This window comes from Haliotis asinina, chromosome 1 (genome assembly GCF_037392515.1).
Source record: "Haliotis asinina isolate JCU_RB_2024 chromosome 1, JCU_Hal_asi_v2, whole genome shotgun sequence".
In the NCBI taxonomy this organism is placed as follows: domain Eukaryota; kingdom Metazoa; phylum Mollusca; class Gastropoda; order Lepetellida; family Haliotidae; genus Haliotis; species Haliotis asinina.
Genome location: NC_090280.1, coordinates 78087816 through 78105918, shown reverse-complemented (window position 1 = coordinate 78105918; position 18103 = coordinate 78087816). Strand labels below are relative to the sequence as shown.

The following is an 18103-nucleotide window of genomic DNA, read 5'->3' as shown; positions in this document are numbered from 1 at the left end:
AGGAAGATATGGCGAGTAACCTCTGTGGGAAGAGAATGAAAAGAACCAGAAGAGTTCGGAATTCCCAGCAGTGTACATTGAAAATGATACATCGTCTGTAAGCGTGGTACATTGAAAATAATAGAATAGCGCTTATCGGACTAGAAAGCGACATTCATGTGTGAGGTAAGATAAATATATAGATAAAGATAAATATGTTTTTCTTACCTCGCACTTGAATGTCGCTTTCTGATTGGCTAAGCGCTATTCTATTATTTTCAATGTATACCGCTGGGAATTCCGAACTCTTCTCTTAAGATATATGGCCGTACTCTTAAGATAAATATATTTATCTTAAATATAAGAATGTCGCTTTCTGATTTGCTGTCATTTTATATGCAGCACCCTATTGATTTAATTTATGATTTTTGTTTTAACTCCGCATTCAGCAATATTCCAGCTATATGTCGGCGGCCTGTAAATAATCGAATCTGGACCAGACAATCCAGTGATCAACAGCATGAGCATCCATCTACTCAGCTGGGATACGATGACATGTCCGGGAGCCAACCAGAAGGATCACCTGCATGGTCGAATGGACAGGGTAATTGCCGTAGGATGCTAAGCTCTGTTGTTAAAATGTTTAACCTCATACGTTACGAGATGGTACTTGTTGTTGCTCAGCCTGGCGTTGGGCATTAAGAAAGAAAACAAGTATTGTGGTATGGAGTCAACATAATGTATTTGAGTGAGTCATTTTACTTAATTTCTGCACCGTACTCAAGTGAGTTAGCAATGAATGCAACGGCCACACCCACGAGTGAGTATGGTTTTACGCCTCTATTAGCAATATTTCTGCAACATGACGTCGTGGGGACACCAGAAATAGGCTTCTCACATTGTACCCATGAGCGGAATCGATCTTCGGCGAGACGAGCGAACACTTTATCCACTTGGACACCACTCCGCTCGACACAGGGCAGGGGCTATTTGGGTCAGAATACTAGAAACTTCAGCATTTTACAACAGATGTTCATATACACCATGTCAACAGGAACTGTCTTTAAGAGGTGCCTCATTAAACATCACGTCGCCATTCCAACAGTAGTCCTGTGTCGTCCTGAAAATAGTAACAAATGTTGACGTTAATCATCTCAAATCAGTCTCATGTACAAGACTTGAAATAGTGATTTCTTGGTGTGACGAAGACCGCATTTTATTAAGACGTTTCGGTGTTGGTACTACGTTATGATACAAGTGATAACGTCAAGCAAGGGATAACGTCAAGCAAGGGATAACCGTGGTAAACGTCACCTGCCTCTATTTGCAATAAAACTTCGTCTGTCCATAAATTGTCCTCTTCATCACACGAGCTTCTAAGCGCCACTTACTTACTCCAGCGATGTGCACTAAATTTACAAATAGCCTAATTTTGAAGGAAACTTGACGCTTATAGGTGAACCGGAGTGAGTGAATGTGTCAGGCAGTCTAATTCAGTTATATCATGGCCTGCAACTCTTTTGTTCAGAAATTTTTACTCCACTTCCACATGGTTGTCATCGATGTGAAGCCAACTAAAATGTATAATGGCAGACCACAATTGGGATACTGGAAGGACAAAGGGAAGCAACTCTCCCAGTTAGCACGTTATCAGCACTTATACCCTAGTTACAGACCACAACAAAAAACTTGACCTTAATAGGTGAATCGGAATGAGTAAATATGTTAACCAGTTGAATGGAGTAATTCAGCTCTATCACGGCCTGCAACTGTTTTCTTCAGAAGTATATACTCCATCTTTGTGGAGCAGACCATAATTAGGAGGAAGATGGTATTACAATTTGGTCACTGGATACTGGAACGACAAAGGGAAGCAACTCTCCTGGCACTGGTCCCCTAGTTACAGACCATGGCACATACATAGCGTTCCCTCTGGATATAAGTGTCCTCCTGATCCACCTGGCATTTACAAGCCGCGGGGGGGTGGGGGGGGGGGGTGGGGGGGGGGGGGGGGGGTAGCCTCGTGGTTAAGGTGTGGGTTATGTCAATGAATGTGTGCAAAGGTTGCCTCCTACAGGGTGCACATACTTATGGAATCCTAGAAGGGACATTGTCGCGCTGTCGCATTGTCGTGCTTTGGTTAATTATGCTTTAATTTGCCTGTCATTTTCAGGGGGCGACATTGCATAACGCGACAATGCCTCTTCCAGGATTCCATACGTTCTAACCCGGAATCTCGGGTAATTCTGTGCGTGAATTAGTTTCATGCCGCTATGAACCATATTCCAGTAATATCAAAGCATATCAGTTTGAAGTTGTCGGAAAGTGACGGATGTCTTAGACGGGGACCATTTTAGTGGCATCAACCATCACAGATTTTGTGCTGACAAACTTGTTAATGATCGAGATGGAAAATGGATTCCATTAGCGACGTACAGCGCCTTATGCTACTGGCTTGGTGTGTTTGGCTTGTTGTTTCACACCGCACTCAGCTATATCCTGGTTATATGGTGACGGTTTGTAAATAATCGAGTCTGGACCAGACAATTCAGTGATCAACTGCATAAGCATCGATCTACACAGCTGGGAACCGATGACACGTGTCAACCAAGTCAGCGAACTGACCTCCCGATCCCGTCAGTCGCCTCTTACGAGAAGCATTGGTTGCTGAAGGTCAATATCTGACCCGGATCTTCACGGGTACTTAGACGACTGGACAACTTTTGCCGCTGTACATGATTAGAACGCACAATGATTATACTATCCCAACGAACCAGCTGTACTAACCTGTGTGTGAGAGCTCTTCGCTTTGATTTTCTTTCGGACAATATAGAAAAGGACTGCAAGTATCAGCAGAACTGCCACAACTGGCAATGCAATGGACAGTGCCTCGCTACTTGCACGGTGGGGTCTCCTTGAATGTCTTGCCCTTCCAGTCGAGTTGTAGGACGTCGGCAGTTTGGTATTTATGGGCAATGAGTTTGCTGTGGAGCCATAGTCTGTCTTTGTCGGTTCTGTTGAGGAGCTCTGGTTCGTCCTGAGTGTTTCTTTTGTGGAACTCTGGCTCGCCCAGGGTTTTTCTGTTGTGGAGCTCTGGTTCCTCCTCGGTTCTTCTGATGTGACGCTAAGGTTTGTCTCTGGTTGCTCTGCCTGGCTATGTGTGCAGTTGGCAGTGGCTTCATCTTGGGGACAAACAGAGTGGCATGTCCTGTTCCAAACAAAGGCTGCCTCTGACGGACAGACTCTGCGGCATGTTCCGTTGAAGATTACAAATCCCGCTGCCCTACAGGAGGAGTCATTTACACAAACAGACGTATTCCAGATGAGGGTGTCAGTAGGACAACGGGAGACACATTTACCTGTATTATTGAACGAAAGAGGCCCTGGACATGTTGGTGTACACGTTCCATTGTAAATCAGAAATCCTTTGTCTGTGCAGTTCGTGATCGGTACACAAGTTGAGTTGTCAATCACCCACCCTGAATTGGAGCACATCTCTTCAGCGACACATGTTGAGTTGAAAGTCACCAGTCCTTTTCTCTTACAGTTTTCCACTGGTATGCAAGTTGGATTGTCAATCACCCACCCCTTAACTGTACATTGTTCCACAGGTATGCAAGTTGAGTTGTCAACCACCCATCCTTTAACTGTACAATTTTCCAGGGGCATGCAAGTTGAATTCAAAACAACCCTCCTAAGAAGTATACACTGACTTAAAGAGACGCATGTAGTTCCATTTACAAGAGTGTCTTCCGGACACAGTTCTATGCATGTTCCATTGTAATTGTAGGGAGCATGAACCGGACATTTGGAAACACATGTGCCATTTGAAATGAACCTTGACAAAGCCAGACATACTTCAGGAGATATACATATTGGCCGATCGACAACAGATTCCAGTGGGCATGCCTCAACGCAATAACCATCTTTATGAAAGTAAGTTTCATCCGGGCATTTACTCACACAAGTATTGTTATATATAAAAGCCGGCTTCTCGAGGCATTTGTCTGGTGTTATACACCTGGAATTTGAGTCAAGGATGGTATTGTCTGGACACGAAGGGTGACAGGTAACACCCTTGATGAACGGGGCCTCGCTGGGACATGACTGTAAACACTTCTGTTTGTATAAAACTCCTGAATATTCAGAATCACAGTGTTCTTGAAAGATGCACATGGTTCCGTTGATGTAGGTGTCCGTCGGGCAGATATCGTAGCATCGGTGCAAGTCACGGTAATGGAATAACCCTTCTGCGCATGTCCTGACACAGGTTCCGTTATAGAGGATCCCGTTTGAATCTATGCACTCGTGTTGTCCTATACATTGTGTCCCTCTGGCGTAAGTAGGTGGTGGACAAGTGGCGTAGCAAGTGTTGTCCCTGTCGCAGAAGGGTTCGGTCTGGCCACACTTACAGGAGAATGTAGCGCATTGTACCGTTACAAGTAGAGAGAGGCTAGCCACAAGGAGGGAGTGTGTATGGGTCATTTTAACTGGTGTTGTATATGTTTGCCCGAATTCATCTGAAAGAAGAAAAAAGCGGTTTTGGTAAATTAGTCCAAAGAGAAGTGAACATCTTGTCCATGCTCATCTGTTAAACTGGTCAGATGTTGTTTGACAGGTCTGTAAAGAGTCGGGTTTGGACCATACAGACCAGTTATAAACACCATCGAAATACTCAGATATCCATGTTCCGAATTAGGATTATCATAACTAGTGGTATAGACACTTGATTGTCATAACGAGTGATACAGACTCCTGATTATCACAAGAGTGGTAGAGACACATGAATGTCCCATGATTATCATAACGAGTGGTAGTAACACATGATTATCACAACGAGTGCAGTGACACATGATAATCATATCGAGTGGTATAATCACATGATTGTCACAACTAAAGACATGGCCCACGATTATTACAAAGAGGGTTTATACTGACAGATAAACACTCGAGGTTAACACGAATAATTAAGACGTAGAATATGTCTCAAACATCATGAGTAACCTATACAGGTTTTCATGAATATGCTGAATGCTACAAATATAACCAAATCATGAATATTTAGAGCACATCACCCATGTTTATGCATTACATCCATTGACCACATCTGTTTACATGTCTTCTTGGATTACTCCTATTCAATACACTGTCTACGTTTTGAGTTACACGACTTGTCCCATATTAAACGTCCCCTTTGAGACAGGGCACGGTGTAAAGTAAAACGCAATAACATCACGTTAACAGGTGGCTGTGAAAATTCAAATTTCAAAATCGATTTCATACGGACACCCTTATAAACGAATGCCCTGTATAACCCAGTACAACTGACTCCAAACTCTACGTATTTTGTCCGGACTACCAAGGGATATAATCACACATTCGACTAACGATGACAAACAAATAGTAATGAATTACAAATATTTATAGGACAATATAAATTCCCTACACTCGCATTTGTAAAGAATTATTAAAAATGAAACAAAAGTCGAAAGTGCGACGTATTTCTTACCATAATTGGACGTTGTGGGCTTCGTTCGTATGTGACATTTCAAGAAGTGATGGCAGTCCTATTAATAGATCATAATACAACATTCCCCGTCAGTTACACATGTGTCCCACAATAAGTTGGTAGTATTCTGCACGACATCTATTGTTAATGTGTACTGAAGCAGCACAATAGGAGTCGTAAACGCATGTTGAATCATGTGTTCATTGTTATGCGTAAGCCCTACATTGCTAACATATATAAGTATGCTAACATATATATAAGTATGTTCCTGAACTCGGCTATGCGTCAGTGACTGTTTTAAGCTGTATATGCTGTAGTTCCAAGTATATCAGTTTAAGTAGTTTGTGAGTGACTCTAGTTTTACGCCGTTTATAGCAATCTTCCAATGACATAACAGCAGGGTCTGCTTAAATAGGCTTTACACACTATGAAACCATCAAAGTGGGCTACTTTCGCCGCTACGAATTCTCGGATAATTCCATGTAGAGGCAAAGGAATATATATATTCGCTACACAGATATGAATTTGATTTTGCTATAATCCGCTATGTGTTCCCCCTAGACCAATATTCCAGCAATATGGGTGACAGAGGTGGTCTTCACACCTTGTACACAAATGGGGAATAGAGCCTAGGTCTTTGGCGTGACGAGCGAACACTTTCACCACTGTCCCACCACTGCCCCACCGCCCCCGCGAAAACTCTTCATCAGTGTAATAATATTTTGTTGACAACGCTGTGACTACACACAAACGTGTCAACATGACAACAAGTATCGATTACGTGTTCAGTGCGGTAGTGATCGATAAACATCGATTGTACAGTTGTATCTATTGAGAAGGCACAGTGAAGTGAACATTATTATCGTTAAGGAACCGACTACTTCAAGTGTTAGGTAATTAGAACTGATAGTTTAACGTTTCACTGACACATTAGCTATTTGTCGTCAGTCGAGATTCCAGAGCAAGCTTATCGAGAAGAAAATGGTGTCAGTAAAAGAAACCTCTGGTCGTTGTGTGCGTCGCTCTAATACACCATGGCCTGATCGCTAGTGATCGATGAATTGTCGAGAGCATAGCTAACTGTTACTATACTGAACTTACTATTATTCTATAACCTAGGGCCGTCAAAACTCTTCATACAAGCCAGTAGGAGTATCCTTCAGCTCCACGATTGACTATCTGAAATTGGCCAACACATGATGTTTATCGACATTGTAAACAAAAACGGAAACCAAGGGGTTAAACTGCCTGCACTCGGTTACATCGAGTACGAGTACAGCAGTGAAGTGTCATCAGCTGGCCGTTTCTGCTGTTTCCCATGGCAGCATTTGTGACGTCATTCTAACTTTGCGTGACAATATGATTTGAATGACGTTACCACTGCTGATGATACAACAAAACAATTGTTTGCGATGTTTCTACGTGTCAATGCGCAGTGAACAGTCTAACAGTTTCCGGGAATCAATACCATTTGATCATGTTTTTCAACCAATCAGATTACAGAACACAGTGACTTTTGGTTTACAATAGGCATCTCATCACTTGTCTTCGTGATTCATTACCATGGTAACCTACATGGATGATAACCCTATATGTTTCAGATGTTTACGTCATTGGTGAAACCTTCGAGAGAGTGAGTGAGTTTAGTTTTACGCCGTTGTTAGTACTATTCCAGCAATATCGCGGACGGGACACCAGACATCTGTTTCACAGATTGTACCCATATGGGGAATCGAACCCGGGTCCTTGGTGTGACGAGTGAACGCTTTAACAACTCGGCTACCCTACCGCCCTTGAAACAAAATTTCGAAAGCAGATAAAAACACCCTCCAAAAAACAAACAAAAAGAGGCACAATTAACCATAATTAACCACAACTCGACAATGCCACAACGCAACATTGTCCCTTCCAATATCCCATAGTAACATGTGATGCATTTGACCACTTTAGATACAATACAATGCGTCGTTATGACTTTAAAACCGATTATTGTGATATGGCCACCACAAACCGCTTGTCGACCTTTGTAACGTAATTCCGTTATTATCATTATTTAGGTCAATACGATATTCCCACTTCACACTGTCCTTCTTCTCATACAGCCGTCACAGCGCCGGTAGTTACAAGTGCTAAAAGTGTAATGACAGAATGTCGGCCGCGGTCAGATTCCTCGGAGTATTTGGCTTTCAGTAACCGGTCAAAGGTATGTTAAGAGAGGTCAGGCTCGCTGATCGTCGAAACTATCAATGACATACTTTTGATGGTGTGGATAGTTGCTCCCAATATCAATTACTCGTCATTCCATTGGTACACTGCTGAGGGCGGCAAAAGAGACACACGCATAAGCACGGACGAACACACACACATACGCACTCACGTCAGCGACACGTCAGCGTGTAAAAACGTGTGCGCCTCACTAATTTAAGTTGGTGGTTGGGGGGATTGGGGCGGGGGAGTGGGGCAGTAGGGCAGTAGGGTGGAGTGGGGGAGTGAGTGATCCCTTACTTTAGATGCACAGAATCAGTACCCCCAATGACAGTCACTGGATTATCTGCTCAATCGATTATTTACAGACTGGAAAGTGCTGAATGGGTGTTGAAAACTACACAACACAAAGAAATTTGCCAAAGTTCCCAAACCTGATTTTCACAAAGGTTTTTTTCGTGGAAGACCTGAGATTTCCAGTCATCGCGAACATGGTTTTGTCGCCATTATTTGTTGGAAATGTTGTACTATCTCGGGTATGAATCCAGTACAGCTCCATTCTTGGAAAATAACGGAGCGAGCAGACAATGGAATGACGTCACAAAGGTAATTTAAATGTTCATCCTGGTTATCAGCACAGCCCCATGTTCTTTTGTTCTCTGAATCTCCCGAGTTTTATTGATAAGTCATGATATAGCTAATATCGAATGAGTGTGTACCAACTCCTTGCATCTGATGCCACTACCAAGTAAACTATCATTATGGGACGACTACGTTTAATTCGTTTTACACATTTCGATGTAAATAACAGTATGAAGTGGTCGAATACTGGTCGTTTTCATTTGACATGCTGTATCATTTAGCCCCCTTTTAATAATTAATTGTTCTTCAAACAATGACAACATAGCAAAACATGACATACGTCGTTCAGAGTGTTCAATAGTGTTTATTTGGCACATAAGATGATTGGTACAATAAATAAACATGGATATCGATGAGAGTGACGTAAGTTCGATCTTCAATAGAAGCCATAGCCTGGAAGACAAAATACAAATCATGAATACACCTGAAGTATAGCACACCATTACATTTGGAGAGAGAGATTTATACTTATACAAGAAGCAACGATCAAGATTTCATTGTAGCTTCTCGAAGTACCTCGTTTTCATAAGTAATTCTTTTGAAAGCATGTTTCCAATGTGGTTTTAACCTGTGCAATATGTCAGTCGACACCAAAATTGATTGATCAAAACTAACAAAAATTCTAACTCATATGCCTTCAGAGAAGTATCATAATGTACGTGTTGAGTGGAAAGACGTGTGAAATCTAATGAAAATTTCCAGAACACATTAGCAGTTATTCCACCAATACTATCAACTATTGCCACAATGCAAACAATGCTATCAGAAGTTTTTTTTTCTGTTCAATAAAATTTGAAAACGGAAAACATAAAATGGCCAATCGAGTTCTAAGATTGATACGACGGCTATTTCAAGATCGCACCTGTTCCAAGTCCAAGACCGGCTCCATATCCTCCGTAATAACCTCCCAAGCCGTGCAGACCGCCCATGTTGCCTAGTCCGTACAGACCGCCAATGTTGCCAACTCCTCCGTACAAACCTCCCATCAATCCGTATTTCCCGCCATAGATACCTCCGTAATGTCCCAATCCTCCAATCATGCCGTAACCGTACGCTCCGCCGTATGGATAGCCGATGGCGCCTTTGCCGTACATGTCGTAGGTCACAGGCTCGGCGAGGGCGGCCACAGCCAGACAGAGAACAAGGGCGATAATCTTCATCATCTTTTATGATCTGTTAATATAAATATGAAAAACAGAGTCACTTGTGGAAACATTCATCATGTAAATAGGAATTTAAATTGAAATCGCGTGAAAAAATAACCCATTGTTATGATTGTGTTCAACGAAATACGGCTGGTTTGACAACTACTCTTCTCATAAATTCAAAGAAACAACCGTGAGAAAAACTGGAGCAGAGAATGCATCTAAACTGATCACTTCGGGGTCATAATCAACACACTTTCAAAATATTTTCATTGTTTAGGGGAAACGAAGCATCCAAACCAAGTGTGTCCTTTTTGTGTACGTCTGTCTATTTAATATTATAGTTCAGTCCGCTGTTGCCGAATCGTGAATCGGAGATTTGAACAAGCTATCCTGATACGGAAAAGGTATATTAATCAAATTGACGAAAGTATATCCAGATTCATAAAGAATACTAATACATCGTGTGTTTGCGAGTCACCATCAATCAGGTGATTCTTGGTGGGTACAAGATGAGCACAACGTACCCTACTGTTGAAAATGTCACAAACACATGCAAAGGGAAACATTTTGTTTTTGAAAAAAAAAACGAATTAATTTGCGTCGTGTCTGGAACGGATACTGCCTCGAAAATCCGACACGCACCGTCGACGACATATCTCATATACAAATAGCGGGTTCGATCGGAAATAGTGAAGCATCGGACCAAGACACCACAATCGACCCGAAGGCAACTACAGTGTATCCACTCCTCGGTGTGGTATCTGAACACATGACCATGGGGTCATCACAGTAATTTACTCTGCAGTGATGTTGCTGGAATATTGCTGGCGAAGAACTAAACTCACGAAGTCACAGCAATGTAATATTGAATTGGCGTAACACTCTACAATGCAGGACCTCAAGTTACGACCAGCAGCAGAGGATATTCGCAGTGTTGGAATACATATACTAAAACGACGTTACAATCTACGCTTTAGGAACTCAAACAACGACCATGTGATCCTCACTCTAAAGTAAAGCAGGGCCTAGATTTTCGAAGCTTTCTTAGCGCTAAGCTAGTCGTACGTTAACGTAAATGTATGGCTCTTACGTCAATCTTGGCAATGAGAGAGCTTCGAAAATCTAGACCAAAGTTCGTATCCCATGAGGGACACGGGTACATTTCTGGTGTCCCACGCCATGATATTGCTGGAAAATTACATAACTAAACTCACGATCCCCCGATTAAAAGCTTTCGTTACACTACAACGTCAAACCTAAACCGACGACCACAGCAACGACCTAAACGCAAGGAACGTGGAGGACTTTGCAACGTCCAGCAATGGATGAGCCTGGCGTTTTACCTGTGATGTGCTGATCTTCAGAGACAGGAGATGATATGTACATTCATGAGACAGTATTTATATCCATTAACGTCCGCCTTCCATAAAGCCCTGGAGCTAATGTCATTTTATCGTCCAATCAGATCACTTCCTTGTGGGTTTGAACACTCCTTATTTTTTCACTTAAGTTTAATTTATGTTGATATAGTGCGGCGATTTTCAGAACCATACAGTTTTAGTTTCCACACTTTTCATAATGGAACAAATTCATGTTACTATAACGTTGCAAGTTTCAGAACCGTTTACTTTCAAGCTTCGCACTTCACATAATGGAACAATAATGTCAGGATGAAATTGTAACTTCATGTTAACATTTAGTGGCGATTTTGAAAACCTTTTGAGTGTGCCAGTTTATTAAATAATATATAAACCTAGAGTGTGCTTCTCACTATATATTAGCTCATCTCCCAGAATAATCGCATTTGAGGCTTTTGTTTTGGAGGGACAGGTTTTACAGACCACTTCCCGGGTTTCACGTTTAGTAACTTTGTATAATTTAAGTTCAAATGACTTAAACTAACATTACAAATGTTTTCCGAAGCGGGAATGGAACCGCAATTCTCTCATCCATAGGCAGACGCTCTACCGCCGTGCCACCGGGCTGACGAAGGTCGTGAGGTTAAATTATCTACTTATGGTTAGTCATTAAATTGATTTTACGCGCGCTTCAGTTACTGTTATGTAGCTTCATTAAATGATCATCTACATTGTAATTACCCATTATTAACGGTATATATGTTAGAGAAAACACTTTCCTCGGTTTTGGTAGACAATGTAAAACACTCGGGGTCGGTAATCCCTCCCCTTCCTGTTTTACATTCTCTACCAAAACCTCGGATTCTCCTATACATTATCGCATTTAATGCTTGATATGAAAAGAACCCGAAAACTATAATAATAAATTATTCGTTACTGAATATTGATACATGTATGTGGTCCAGTTGAACGTACATTGGGTTGGGTTTAAAGACACTTGTTTTAAAAGATTTGCATTTTATTTTGAAACGATAAGATCGTTTAGGCTTCGTCACTTCAACTAAAACTAAAATTCATTAGTCAAAATGTACGATTAGGATGCAAGCTATAGTACACAAATGAGATGTACTCTCCGTAGATTCGTTTACATATATTTCATGAAAACGTCATGTATTTCTCCTCTCTTAATTGAGATACAAAGTGACTGATTTCGGGATTTTCTCATTACATTTTTCATGCCTGCAAACGAAATGAGTGAGTGAGTTTACTTTGATGCTGTTGTTTACCTAACGTGGGACGAGTGAGTGAGTTTAATTTTACTCCGATTTCAGCCACAAGACAAGAAAAGACAAAATAGCTTATTTATGTACATCAAAAGTGACAGTGGTAAAATAGCCTAGTAAAATACAAAGGCCAGGACAGATAGTCAGTGAGACACACTAGACAAAACATGGATGAAAAGAATTAATCATAAGTTTAAACCACTCATACTAAAAAAGCAATAGCTTTTTAACAATATTCCAGCATTATCACCTCGTGGGACGTCAGAAATGGGCCTCACACACTGTACTCAATCGAACCGGGTAGTCGGCGTGACCAGCGAACGTTTTAACCACTGCGATACCCAACTACTCTGCTATAAACACACTCAATCACTCACTCACTCAATCACTCACTCAGTCGCCAAGGAGTTCAACTTTCTTAGTCTTGACTAAGAAAACATTGAAGTTTTAATGAACTTTGCAACTTTACACGTCATGTCATTATTCGAGCATTAATCACGAACAGAAACTAAATCGTGACTATTTTATTATACTGTTGAATTATATTTGTCTTGAGCATTTCTTATGGCGGCACTGGGGTAGACTAGCAGTTAAACCGTTCTCTCGTCGAGCTGAAAACCAGAGTTCGATTTCCCACATAGGTACAATGTGTGAAGCCTGTTTCAGGTATTCCCCGCCGTGATATGACTTGGTTGACACATGTCATGGGTTCCCAATTGCACGGATCGATGTTCATGCTGTTGATCACTGGGTTGTCTGGTCCAGAATCGATTATTTACAGACCGCCGCCATATGGCTGGAATATTGCTTAGTGCGGCGTAAAACTGAACTCACTCACTCACTCAAAATTATTACCATTGTTCAGCATTCGTTTTACGAATATAGTACTTGCGTGAATTGACATACCAACGCGACATTATTGATAACGTCAGTCCTGTAACTGACCAATTGACCTGGGGGTACTGAAAAAGGATAGTTCCCGGTAGTTTAAAAAGGTACAAAATTAGCATGCGTCACTGTCATCTGGATTTAGACGGATCACATACCATTACAGGACTGGTTATAGGAAGCATTAAGAGGTGGGATGAACTATTGACGTAAGCAAAATATGAATAGCCCTGATCAATCAAATTCTTTTTTTTTTCATTATCTCTCTTCCTCTTCTTCTTGGTATCTGACCTGCTTTTATTTACATATTTGGTTTTGCAGTCCTTGAATCATACTTTTCTTTTTTTTTCTTTTTCTTTTTTTTCTTTCCGTACAGTCCTGTATGTGAAAACTTCAAATTTAGCAAGACCAGATTTTTCTCAGATTCAGGCTGAATCTCGAATCTCAGAGGAGTTCTTTTCTAATTTGAATTTTCAAATTTACAATTAAACGAATTAAACAAAGAACAAAGTTCACGACTTCATGAGAGTGAATGATGAGTGAGTGAGCAAGTACGGTTTGACGTCGCTTCAAACAATGTTCAAACAATATCATGGCGGTGAACACCAGAAATGAGCTTCACACATGGTGCCCATGTGGTTGGAACAGTGTCATAAATATGTAAGCGCATATCTGGTGTTCGCCCCTGGGGGAGTATTGACCCTTTGATGCGCTTTTCCAAGGGAAGAAACATGGTAATATACACGCACTTTCAATGACTAAGGTGTATTTTAGCTGATTGTTTCGCCAACGTCATCTATACCTGTAGGCGATCGATGAGTCTAATTGACAGTGAATAATTACAATCAGAACATAGGTGTGATTGGTATGTATTGGATATCTCATAAGTGAATGTTTAAATCAATTTCATATATGACTAATATACTAATATATTTTTATATGAAAAATATGAATATATGAAATGTTTACGAAAATATGATTGAAATTGCGAGAATATAATCGAATTAAAGAGGAAGACTTTATCAATGTTATTGATGCAATTTCTTATCGTAAAATAAAGAAAAAATCTAACAATTATTTGTTATAAAAAGCGTCGTTCGGCTCCTGTATTATATCCCATGATGTTCATTTTCTTAGTTGCTATGCGCCTGATGTGAAAATATTAATGGATGAATGGTCTCCACACACTGTACTCGTTTGGGGAATCGAACTCGGGTTTTCGGCTGGAAGAGCAAAAGCTCCAATCAGTTGACTACAACACCGGTACAGCTCGAATGGTCAGAAAAATGACACAAAGTTCTCACCAATATAAAAATAATAAAAAATATTAAAATAAATAATTTATTTCGTTTTTTGTTGTTGTTGTTTTTTTTTTTGTTGTTGTTGTTTTTTTTTGTTTTTTTTTTTGGGGGGGGGGTTCTTTGTTTTGTTTTGTTTTGTTTTTGACACAGGTGAAGTCTAATTGTTACATATTCTGTGACAATCGTTTTTCCCAACTTCTTTTTTTAACACTTTTTTGTAAAATAATCCGCAATAGGTATGTTTTCAGGCGAACAAATGGTGCCATTTTCACCCCTTGAAAATTCATTAGTCAAAATGTACGATTAGGATGCAAGCTATAGTATACAAATGAGATGTACTCACCGTAGACTCGTGTACATATATTTCATGAAAACATCATGTATTTCTCCTCTCTTAATTGAGATACAAAGTGACTGGTTTCGGGATTTTCTCATTACATTTTTCATGTCTACACTTGTTGAAATTTAACTATGTTTACGAGTCCATTCATAGCTTTGATTGTAAATTGACATGCCAGCGCATTTGCAAATGAATCTTTCCATCTAAACAGTGCTGCAGGTAGTTGTTATCATGCCTTGTTGATTGTGACGAAGGTTCTTACTTTGCTGATAATATGCAAATGCTTGTTATTTTTACATGTAAAATAGTATTTTGGGTGATGATTATGGGACCAGGTTAAGAGGCCTAGTTGGGATAGTGTAATATTTGTTAACTACCTACTTTAATGGAATATTAAACGAAAAAACATTCAAAACCCCATTTTCTTGCCTTATTGCATGAGTACATTAGCTCGGCGTTTCGTTTCCATACAATGCCAGCCAGCCAGAAAACACATGAACACGCCACCACTACTTCATACTCAGTTACCCGTGAAGGTCAAACCATGCTTGTCGTAAGAGACGACTAACAAGAGCGGATGATCAGGTCGCTGACTTATTTCACACATGATCACAGGATTGTCAAGTCCAGACTTGGTTATTTAAAGACTGCTGTCATTTAATTGTAATATTACTGAGTGCAGCGCAAAACTCGCACTCCAGTACACTTTGGAAAAACCCAAGCACTGTCACGACTTAAATATATAAATTACCCTTTTTCAGACATCTCCTTAAATTGGTAGGGTCCATTTATAAGTCCCCAAATTTTATACGAAATAATACTGATTTGTGAAATAATAAAATACTTTCGCTGAATATACACTGCACCCTGGTTATAATGCCCCTGGTATCAATGCCACCCTGGGTATAATGATATGAGCCAATGTATATTTAACAAAATAGTTTTCCCCTATTATAATGCCATTTGCAGTGGCTGTATGTAGTATCAGTGAGATGATTGTCCCGTTTGAAATTGATAAAACACTCTGTCCCCGTTGTAAATCGGAGTGTGAGTGAGTGAGTGAGTGAGCAGTATCCAGCTTCAATGACAAGACGGGAACAACATAAGAAATGGGCTCCACACACAGGGTAGTGGAACCCATGCCTTCCTTTTGGTTTGATGCAGTGACAAATGCACTGTCCACTCCCAACATTCATATGTGCAGAATTTTCAAAACCCTAATGCGTGAACGAGTTTAGTTATAGGCCGCTTTTGGCAATATTCCAGTAGGTGCCACCAGAAATGGTCATCACAAATTGTTCCCATGTGGGAAACAGAACCTGGGTCTTTGGCGTTACGAGCAAACGCTATTGCAGCAAAGCTACCCCACCGACTGTGAACAATGAACTACATATTAAACTTCCTGTAAACAACTGGAAACGCTGTATAGTTGCGTACTACGTGTCAGACCAAACAGCGCTTGGGTTCACTTTGGTGATTTAATATTGTAATTATGCTATAGAATCATTTACTGAATCTACAAAAAATATTTATGATTGCAAATTTGAATAATTATTAAACAATCATCTTTACATTATCAAACCGTAAACGGATGATACCTATAAAAATTGACAAATATTTAAATTAGCCGTGCATAAGTTACAATCAAATATGACCAAAGAAGGAAGTGCACGTTCTTCACACGTAGGCATTGTACGTCATACAAGACCCGGACCGCGGGCATTTGGGGACGGGCAGCGGCGAGGCGTGATTATGTGATGACGTCAACATGACGGGATATAAGTAAGACCGATCGAACTGAAATCGATATCGCTCACACACTCCTCTGCTGTGCACCTCAACGTGATCGCACGTAAGTCTAAAGTGCTAATTAGAAAATATCTTCGTATTTTACAATTTTTGCCACTGACCGCTTTAACCACTAGGAAGTGTATGGTTAGTTAAATTTGCTTTTAACTGGAATTGTATAATCTGGAAATTCAATATTAATTTATATTTATTTGCCTATATCATATTTCATCTTAGATCTAAAATGCACATAAATTCCTGGTGACGCAAAAGAGGTAGAAATCGGGATCGTGATTGACAGCTTCCTCAATTTCCCCACACGTTAACGTGAAACAAACAGTGTAAATATCAGTTCGTGCAGTGAACGTGGGATTCGTGCAGTTCATACAGTTTTGACCCAGTTTGTATAAAATGGGTCTTTTACTGATGATGGATATGAATGTCGAGTTTCAAGTGACCCTATTTTTCATATTTTCATTAACAGATCATAAAAGATGATGAAGGTTATCGCCCTTGTTCTCTGTCTGGCTGTGGCCGCCCTCGCCGAGCCTGTGACCTACGACATGTACGGCAAAGGCGCCATCGGTTATCCGTACGGCGGAGCGTACGGTTACGGCATGATTGGAGGATTGGGACATTACGGAGGTATCTATGGTGGGAAATACGGATTGATGGGAGGTTTGTACGGAGGAGTTGGCAAGATCGGCGGTCTGTACGGACTTGGCAACATGGGCGGTCTGCACGGCTTGGGAGGCTATTACGGAGGATATGGAGCCGGCCTTGGACTTGGAACAGGTGCGATCTTGAAATAGCCGTCGTATCAATCTTAGAACTCGATTGGCCATTTTAATTTTTTTATGTCAAATTTTATTGAGCAGGAAAAAAAACCTTCTGATAGCATTGCTTGTATTGTGGCAGTAGTTGATAGTATTGGTGGAATAACTGCTAATGTGTTCTGGAAATTTTCATTAGATTTCACACGTCTTTCCACTCAACATGTACATTATACTTCTCTGAAGGCATATAAAGTTAGATTTTTTGTTAGTTTTGATCAATCAATTTTGGTGTCGACTGACATACTGCACAGGTTATAACCACATTGGAAACATGCTTTCAAAAGAATTACTTTTAGAAACGAGGTACTTCAAGAAGCTACAATGAAATCTTGATCGATGCTTCTTGTATAAGTATAAGTCTCGAGATTCCTTTCTCTCGAGATGTAATGGTGTCCTATGCTTCAGGTGTATTCACAATTTGTGTTTTGTCTTCCAGGCTATGGCTTCTATTGAAGATCGAACTTACGTCACTCTCATCGATATCCATGTTTATTTATTGTACCAATCATCTTATGTGCCAAATAAACACTGAAGTATGTACACAATCTGCGTCATATGTTATTCAAAACAAACTGACCAGCCAGAAAACATAAACATGCCATCGCTATTTCATACGCCATCGTATCCAATTTGCGTAGATCGATGCTTGTGCTGATGATCACGGGAATATCCGGTCCAGACTCGATTGTGTGCAGACTGGTATGTGACTACAATTATGCTGAGTGTGACGTGAAACTAAACTCACTTACTCTTAGAAATAATCCAGACAGGCAACAACAGACAGGGCTTCAAAAATTGGCCCCATGTGGGGAATCAGCCCCGGACC

General features: G+C 40.5%; 3 protein-coding genes across 3 annotated transcripts; 1 reads left to right on the top strand and 2 right to left on the bottom strand.

The window, feature by feature from the left end:
- Window positions 1–704: 704 nt before the first annotated feature.
- On the bottom strand, window positions 705–5542 carry LOC137283068 (proprotein convertase subtilisin/kexin type 5-like). Its single transcript, XM_067814595.1, has 3 exons — window positions 5489–5542; window positions 2767–4499; window positions 705–1099 (listed from the first exon to the last, which is right to left on the bottom strand). The coding sequence occupies exons 2-3, from the start codon at window positions 4462–4464 to the stop codon at window positions 1058–1060; spliced, it is 1740 nt and encodes a 579-aa protein (XP_067670696.1). The 5' UTR covers window positions 4465–4499; window positions 5489–5542; the 3' UTR covers window positions 705–1057.
- A 3081-nt stretch (window positions 5543–8623) lies between these two features.
- LOC137283052 (larval cuticle protein F1-like) lies at window positions 8624–10847 on the bottom strand. Its single transcript, XM_067814593.1, has 3 exons — window positions 10827–10847; window positions 9198–9508; window positions 8624–8728 (listed from the first exon to the last, which is right to left on the bottom strand). Exons 2-3 carry the CDS (start codon window positions 9496–9498, stop codon window positions 8712–8714), a joined length of 318 nt encoding a protein of 105 aa, XP_067670694.1. The 5' UTR covers window positions 9499–9508; window positions 10827–10847; the 3' UTR covers window positions 8624–8711.
- Window positions 10848–16463: 5616 nt separating this feature from the next.
- On the top strand, window positions 16464–17822 carry LOC137283036 (larval cuticle protein F1-like). The gene is made up of 3 exons (XM_067814592.1): window positions 16464–16505; window positions 16926–17236; window positions 17714–17822. Exons 2-3 carry the CDS (start codon window positions 16936–16938, stop codon window positions 17728–17730), a joined length of 318 nt encoding a protein of 105 aa, XP_067670693.1. The 5' UTR covers window positions 16464–16505; window positions 16926–16935; the 3' UTR covers window positions 17731–17822.
- The last annotated feature ends 281 nt before the right edge of the window (window positions 17823–18103 follow it).

Coding starts and splice junctions, on each gene's coding strand:
- LOC137283068 (XM_067814595.1), bottom strand. CDS start 4,464: ATGACCCATACACACTCCCTCCTTGTGGCTAGCCTCTCTCTACTTGTA. Junction 1,100..2,766: donor CGAAGAGCTCTCACACACAG/GTTAGTACAGCT, acceptor TACTATTTTCAG/GACGACACAGGACTACTGTT.
- LOC137283052 (XM_067814593.1), bottom strand. CDS start 9,498: ATGATGAAGATTATCGCCCTTGTTCTCTGTCTGGCTGTGGCCGCCCTC.
- LOC137283036 (XM_067814592.1), top strand. CDS start 16,936: ATGATGAAGGTTATCGCCCTTGTTCTCTGTCTGGCTGTGGCCGCCCTC.